The sequence below is a fragment of the Saccostrea echinata genome, unplaced genomic scaffold, assembly GCF_033153115.1.
Source record: "Saccostrea echinata isolate AGI-Se365-2 ecotype Australia unplaced genomic scaffold, CSIRO_AGI_Sech_v1 ptg000014l, whole genome shotgun sequence".
In the NCBI taxonomy this organism is placed as follows: domain Eukaryota; kingdom Metazoa; phylum Mollusca; class Bivalvia; order Ostreida; family Ostreidae; genus Saccostrea; species Saccostrea echinata.
This window is the reverse complement of record NW_026889763.1, coordinates 11,005,188-11,013,761: the sequence shown is the minus strand read 5'-3', so window position 1 is coordinate 11,013,761 and position 8,574 is coordinate 11,005,188. Positions and strand designations below refer to the sequence as shown.

The 8,574-nt window shown below is 31.7% G+C and overlaps 1 protein-coding gene across 1 annotated transcript; it reads right to left on the bottom strand.

Annotated features, from left to right (window-relative positions):
- Positions 1–1,202: 1,202 nt before the first annotated feature.
- On the bottom strand, positions 1,203–6,526 carry LOC133186733 (homeobox protein Hox-A5-like). The gene is made up of 2 exons (XM_061322017.1): positions 6,021–6,526; positions 1,203–2,627 (listed from the first exon to the last, which is right to left on the bottom strand). The coding sequence occupies exons 1-2, from the start codon at positions 6,460–6,462 to the stop codon at positions 2,320–2,322; spliced, it is 750 nt and encodes a 249-aa protein (XP_061178001.1). The 5' UTR covers positions 6,463–6,526; the 3' UTR covers positions 1,203–2,319.
- Between the last annotated feature and the right edge of the window lie 2,048 nt (positions 6,527–8,574).

The following is an 8,574-nucleotide window of genomic DNA, read 5'->3' as shown; positions in this document are numbered from 1 at the left end:
GTGGATAAAATTCAATTAAATAAGCTCAAAATTACAAATTTTCTGCATAATCATTCGCCGATTAAAATAGCTTCGGGAAAAAATGCTTCTGTATACCACCTGCATGTTGCGAAACACGTTCCCTCTCCTCTGAGTTCCTGTACACCTACCTGCCGGCCTGCAGACAACGGCTCAAGTTTGTGAATTTTCGCACGAACTCGTTGAATGTCTTTTTGAATAAGAACAAGATAACAAAAACCATATAATAGTGATGAGCATTGCAAAAACACCAAGCAGGCAGCAATAAAAGTCGGTAATGTACATAAAACATGCTGTAGATAGCATCAGCTCGCTAACGAGATTACATTATAAAAATTATATCGGCAAAAAGGCTATTTCTCCTTGTAAAGACGCAATTATATCCATAGCAAATAGGCAGAGATTATTGAATTTATACAAAATCATTAGAAGAGAATATATCAGGGATTTTAACAAGGCTAGATCGATGTGGTAAATAATTGAACAATAATTTAGCAGTAAATGCCAAAGAAAGACAAGAGTCGAATCTCGAGATGAACTATTTAAAAATTTGGTTTCTATTGCATAATTATGCGGCACCAACGTCAGGTTGATATATACAAACCATCCATCAGCCTGCTAAATGAGTCTTGTAAAAAATACTAGAGTAGTGAAGAATCGAGTGTGTTTTCCATCACTTAAAAGACATCCTGAAGAAACGCTACCGATGCCTTCATATCTCGATAGAACGAGACGCAAAGCCTCTGCATTGAGGCGCAACAGCGGGGTAGAAACTTCCGTACCAATTTCTGACAGAAAATATTCATTCTGGTTAAACTGACTCGTGACATCGAGAAATATACCAACATGAATCAAACATGAACTGGCAAATACAAACAACATCATCCATGTCTCATAGCATAAAATAACTCTATTAAAGTTTTGAAATACTGTTCGCTAAGAAACTTTTTTTTTCTTTTCTTTTTTCTTTCTTTCTTTTCTTTTTTCATTCTTTCGTTTCTTTTTTTTTTTTTGGATGAAAAAATGATTATGACACAGTACTTTTAGCGCAGTTTAAATCATCGTGTCATTTGTGAAATCATACTTCATTGGTGTAGTTTTATTTTATTGACGATCTGTGATAATGCCAAGTCTCAATTTCATTATAAAAGAAATCGTAAGGTAATGAAAACAGACACACAATGTAATATAAAAAAATCATGGCTTTATTCATTTCGAACAAAGTATTGTCACTCATTTGGCTAGCAGACAAGTGTGTCAGTAACACACGCTTAAACAATACATAAACTTTTGCAGATTGTAAAATAATTATTTTGTAGACATGTGACACAAATATTAATTGAAAATTAATGAAGATTACCTTAATATATAGCTAGTACTAAGAAGAAGTTGAAATTAATAGACACCTAAAATAGCTAGTCCTTTTTAAAATACTGTTTAATCTGAACCATGTGATTTTTTTTAATTTCTACTTGTATATGATTTCTAGTAATTGTGAATTCTGCAGACATTTGATTGTCGTGATTCTGGATATGATAGAAACACTTTTAGAAGTGAAATCAAAGAACCAATATGAAGAAATAAAATATCCGAGCAATTAAAGAACGACAATTTGTTCTGAACAAAAAAAAATCCAGTCATCGATGACATTAAATTTTAGAAGTCTTTTAAAATACATTTTTGTTAAGAAAAAAATCTTACTATATTATTTTTTTCAGTTTTTAATTAAATATTCTAAAATTTCATCAAGAGTTTCAGCTGCATGTATACATGTATCAATGCTAGCCATGATATGTAAAGGTTTACCTACTACTTGTAAGTAGGAGATGGACAATAAATCACTTTGATTTAGATATTAATCAATAGCCTGTACAACAACAATATATACAAAGTATATAAATAAAAACAGAGGCTAATCTTTGGTTTTGTAGTAATACTTCACATAGCGGATTTGTAATTCATGTGGATATATTGAATAATACAGGACAACCCTCTGCCAACACAAGTATTAAAATAATCTTACTGGTGTTAATTTTCAGTGTTAAAAAGCACCTTCTAATTCTGTCAATTTATTTGACACAGGGCAATATAGGAACGGAATTTGTATAAATTATTATGCTATTTATACAGCAAAGCTGCATATCATCATACACTTCAGTATGATATCATAGTCCAGATTTTCTCAACAAAAATCTTTGGTGAAGTCAGCACATTCATACTTTTCACAATCACACTGGATTTACAAAGTTTCCTTTGAACTAACGACATAGCGGATTTGGTTTTCATGAACACAATCATTGACTAGATTGGGGTTAAATCCGGATGTCCCAGCATATGAGTAAAGTGATGAGTCGGATCTAGAAGCCCGGTTCCGGCTTCCATTAGTCTTGTTTTTGTATTTGGTAGTTTGTGTTCTTTTTTCCATTTCATTCTTCTGTTCTGAAACCAGATTTTGATTTGTCGTTCTGACAGACACAGGGTGTGAGCGATCTCAATTCTCCTCCTCCGCGTTAAATAACGATTAAAATGGAATTCTTTCTCTAATTCCAGAATTTGGTGTCGAGTGTAGGCAGTTCGGTTCCGTTTTGATTCCGAAACTAAGTTGTTACCTAAAACATAGAGAAAAATTAAGTTCAGTGAAAAAATTAGAATTGAATTATTTTCGTAGCAATATATTAGAGAATCATAAAAGAATATTGGCTTTTTTTGGCCATATCTTCAAGTACAATCACACAAAATCTCTCTCTCTCTCATTCTCTCTCGATCGACTGATCGAGATTAAGTATAATACAATTTTTGGTCCTTTCTCATACAATATTATTTTTCCTTTAATTTCGATATTATTATGGTTAATGATTTTAAATATTTATTTAAAGTGACCTTGAAATTTAAAAGTGTTAAAAATTAAAATTTAAACAATTAGGCTGTCGCCGGGGAATAGCCATTGTCGCATATCAATGAGGCAAAGGTTAGAACCTGCGTTGAACGTAAATATATGAATTTTCATTGCGTCTGCATGAAAACAATATATGGGCGCGTGACACACACAAGGAGCACCTTTGTACCAAGAAATGCCGAGTTAAATACCAGAAACGAACTTAACGGATCAAGGAAATCCGGGAAATAACATTCTGAATACAAATGTCTCACTAAATATTACGTAAAATGTTGGATATTTTCTTAAAAGATTTTTATTCCAATGGTATTTGTTCAGTGTTAACATTCTCTTATACATTATTCGTACAACTTCTTAGAAATCACCAAAGATCAGACTTCCAAATTCAAAATTGTTAAAATATTTTAAATTAATTTTTGTAATTATTGCAGAATAAATAAATGAAACATTTTACGAAAATGTATTTAAAATGAAAAAAGGTTTCCCTTTTAATTTTTCCTGTCGTGTTTATTACCCAAATGAAAATAAACTTTTAACATGAGCGGAATTCTGAGGTTTCCGCCCTACGAGGTTTAGAGTGTGAATTTTATTAAATGAAAACGGACAAACAGTGTTCTTAGTGTATTTCTGTTGAGACATAACAAGCTCGCAGGTCACAGAGATTTTTGACCTTATATTCATAACCAGCCGGGAACACGATTTCTAACTTACGACTTGACAGGTATATTTGGCCGTGTGTACGGTAGAAATGACAGTAACTTCTATTAATTTTCTGCGCTTTTTAATTGCATAACTATCGGAAACAGAGATCTTCACACTGAAAAACATGCCATCAACAATTTGAAAAAAAATAACTTTAAAAAAATTCATAGCAGATGGATAAAACATTTTAGTTAATAGTGCGTTTGCCTACTTATTTTAGGTAGAGCACAATTTTTTCAAAAAAGAAAAAAAAGAAAAAAAAATGTATCAATTGAAAGGAAAGTAAACCACCTTGCATGCTGCGTTTTGAAAACAAATGACTGGACTTTTGTAGTCTTAATTTTCTCATTGTATATTGTATAATGAGTATCTTGACACTCGTAAATAACAAACTGTCGAATACACTTATTATTTAAATTGATGATGTACCTTTGTATATTTTATATCCATGATTTTGACACATGTAGTAATTTTTTTAACCACATGAAGAACTTCTGGTTAACGAGTTTTTTTTTTCTTTTTAGTTACATTATTCATAAAAAGTAATAATATTTGATACAGCATGCTTAATATTTATACGACCTTGGCACTCGAATTTAATGGAGACTCCCCTTCTTAATATTCAGGGAAAATTACCGTGTGCTTCCCACGAGGAAGTCACATATAAACAAAAATGTTTCCTGCATTTAACACTTTTGTAGTAAAATAAATAAATGAATTGATAACATCTTTAAAATATTACATTTTAAATTGAATGAATTGAATTTGATAGCTTACTATATAATAGGGTAATTTAAAAAACACTTATTTCGAGGAAAATTATTTGAAAGAAAATTGATTCAAAACCCTTACCAATCCCTTTCTATAATATAATTCATAGCCCCACTCCCACTGTGCTGTGACCTAATTACATGACCACTGCCATAAAACAACAAACTGTAAAATATCCTCTTTGTTGACGTTTACATCTGAGAAATTTCTTAATAAATCTTTACAGATGATACTTGTAATTTTAATCTTTTTCGCCCATATAATTTTATATAAATATATTTTACATATACACAGAGTAAAAATGCACATTAAAAAGGGAATAGTTTCATTAATTTTTTAATACCTTAGCTTTTCTTTTTTAAATAAATAATATGAAATGCTTTCAAAACCTCATATTTTGTAAGCTATTAAATGTCCTGTGAAATTTATAATGTTAAAAAAAAGCATAATCTTTTCCTAAACTATTTGAAAAGTCAGAATTGTTTAACTCGGTATGACAAAAACTGCAACAAGAGTATTGAGGAAAATATCAATTTTAGAAAAAAAAAATTGCATCATCGGAAAATGTCAGATGCTGTACTTAAAAAGTCGGCATTCATGCGGGGTTGTATATGTCTATTAACACTTGATAGGAATTTCAATTTAATCCGAAAACATGAGTGATGAAATTTACAATTAATCGGGTTTATTAACAAGATGCAATGGGAGGAAAAGAAAGTCAGGGTAACAAAGTACAACAAAGATGTGCACTCAGAATTTGGAAAACATGACAAGTTTCTGACATCGTTCGAAAAGGCCAAGATATAGACAGATGTATTTTGTAATTGAAGTGTTGGTATTTTACGAGGGTTGGATGGTAAGGGTGAAGTCTGATAGACTAAGAGACCGCGGATTTGACGCGTTTATGATTGTAATCAAATGAATGCAAGTCTTCTTCTCTTAACAGGCCTCACTTAACTGAACAATCAAAGAACATCAGGTTTTATTTCGTCTTAGTGAATGAAATTTCAATAATGTCGGAAAACGATCCGTTACCTTAGCAATAAACACCCGGGTAACAACAATTCCGTGATGCGTGTGTAACATAGCTCGTATTGTGATTCTGAATTGATTTATTACGATGGTTATTGGCCATAATCGCTCCCCATTAAAGCTCGAGGTGAGAAGAAGCTTCTTAATTCAAGTTTATAGGCAATTTGTAACCATTATGAGGACTTAGTGCTATGATAGATTGTTTCGACACGCGAACTTAGTTGGTTTATTTATTTAGCTACAATGATCTACTTCATTTGAAGGCCATATTCCCCTCTATACGAACACATAAATGGTTTCATGTTTTTCCTCCCATCTTTAAGCTAAGAACAGGTAAAGTTTTTCATATTACCCTATTTACTCGCGGATCACGACTTTTAATTCACCGACCCAAACACAGCTCATATTTTGTAATCTCAATATATAAATTATTAATAACATTTACCGCTATGTTTACAGACGCACCATCCATAAAAAATACCGAATGTAAATCATTCATAAGAAATATGACATTTGACAAGTTGCATGCGAAAGAAACAAAAAATAACACGGAATCATTTTTTGATTTAAATTTACAGGGAATTAAAAATATTTCGCTTACCTGGGTTGTTTCCCTGACTTTTCTTCATCCAGGGGTATATGACTGGCTGTCCATCAGACTGTTGCTGGGCACAAGAACTCTGTGAGAGGGGTGAGGAATTTCCATCTGGAGAAGGGACGGGAGGGGGGCTAGGAGTAGAGGACTGTGAAGAGCCAAATCCATTCATTGTCCCTCCCCCACCCCCGCCATGGTTAGAGACGGGGGGTGAGGGTTGTGGCGGTGACACAGGTTCGTTGTTAGTACAGCCTCCATACTGATTTGGGGTATATTTTTCCTCATCATACCTTCTTGGATCTGGAAATCCGTAATGTGTTTGAAAATTACTTCTATAGTAGTCAGTTCCATGATTTGGAATATAACTTTGTTGTGAAAACTCATCGGCAGGAGGGAATTTCGGCTCAGTATATTGAACTGGAGTCATCAAAAACGAACTCATGATCATTAATTTTCACCGAATTGGTTGTAAATAATTCCAACTCGTTACTACACATATTCTAGTTTCACTTGCTAGCCCTCCCATCTTTCTATATCATTTTGTCACGTGACTAAGAATAGCCAATGGGTGTACACATCCAACCCGCTCAAGCAGAACGCTAAAGACTAGGCGCACCGTCAGTGGCCTTTGGCTATGAACAGCTATTAAAATATTTTTATCTAATAACAAGTATATTGTAATACCTAAAACCCGTTGTAATAATTGGGATCTAAGACTTAATCTTTTGTTCATTAACATCATGTTTTTTACGGTAGGAATTTGAAAACATGATTAATTGAATACCTACGTCGGAGAGATCAAAACCAAACAGGTTTGAGTGGAAAATGTATGCGTTTACTAACATGTTAATATAGAAATATGAGGTTTTATTTATAAAACTAATTAATAAAATTTAATTTGTTCCATGAAAAACAAATATATCATATTAAATTTAAACTTTCTTATTTTTCAAATTATTTTGAATTAGAATTTGGCAGTATCAATTTGCTGTATGAAATATATCTTCATTTATATATTCAAGAACTTCATTTTACGTTTAAAACATAAATTGTATCAATAAAATACATAACATCGCTTGTCGTATTTTAATATTTTATCAAATTTATGCTTCACTTTGATATATTTCATTCTAATAATTTTTTTTTGTAGAGTTCAGTGGAAAAAAAGCGGAATTTTACGTTCAAAATCCTTATTTACGGTGGCGCTAATAAATTAAATCTTTTCATCGTGCTAATGGAACATTGACACAAACCAATTTTTACGACCATCGTCAGATTCATGCCTTAAAAAATTGAATAGTTTCAAATTTACAACAGATATTTGGTTCTACTAATTATTTTATTATGCTCCTCTGCTTGTATATTTCCTTATTCACTCATTCTATTTTCTCTCACTCTAAATTCAATGCATGTAAACTCACCTAATTACTCTTCAATTATTCGTACAAACTCACTCTCTCGCAGTTCATAAAAACATATTTAATAGCTTTTGTTTCACCTCAAAAATTTTTAATGCAAAAATTTCTTTCACAATCTTTATTACCATGAAATTCTGTATCAGCAGTTACTTTTAAAATTACTTATAGATTCTAATATAACATTAAAACTGAAACTGAATTTTTAATTCATATTTAAAATATACATAATTGTTTTAATATGGTACACAAATCTAATGACAAACGATACAAAATATAAAAATATATAACATATAAATCTTTGACATATATACAACAGATAGACGGTGTGAATCACTACAGTGTGATGTTGTAAAATTCACGAAGATGACACTGGGCAAATGTTGCCGATTCATATGTTGCCGATTGTAAAACAGGGAACTGTCAGAGAAATCTGGTCCGGTGGCAGGCCTTAGATCAATTTTTCACATCCATCCACATGTGCAAGCAACAGGCACAAAATCAAGTCATCTGTAGCTGTTACCGGTGCAAATTTATTAACATATACATGTGCGAGTGAAAACAGTATAGATAGATTCGTTTAATTACAAATTACTTGGTAAACCTATTGTCAAAACCAACAACTCAAATTCTTTGGCTTTATATATATATATATATATATATATATATATATATATATATATATATATATATATATATATATATATATATATATATATATATATATATATATAGATATATAGATATATAAAATTCTTCCACTTAGCTTTGGAAAAGATTTTAATTTATACATAATGAAGTGATCACATTTCATCCAAAAAAAAATTTTGTGTATTGAATAAAAGTATTTGTGAGCAATAATATCTGCAATAAAAAAAGCAATAAAAATTAGTAAGGTTTAGAAAATAAGGCCATAAAAATTAGTGTTTGAATTCCGTACTTACGCAAGAACACGGAAACAGAGCAGTAGAAACAAAAAACATGACAAATTGGGCGTTAGGGCGCGTGGTTCTTACCCCAGAGGCGGTACAACCGGACCCTGGGATTATCGGGTCAGAAATCTTGCCAAAATCCTCTGATAAATGAAGTCTGATCTAAACAGTTGTTTGTCCAGTCTGAATTCAAAGAAAAACAAGGTTCACCCC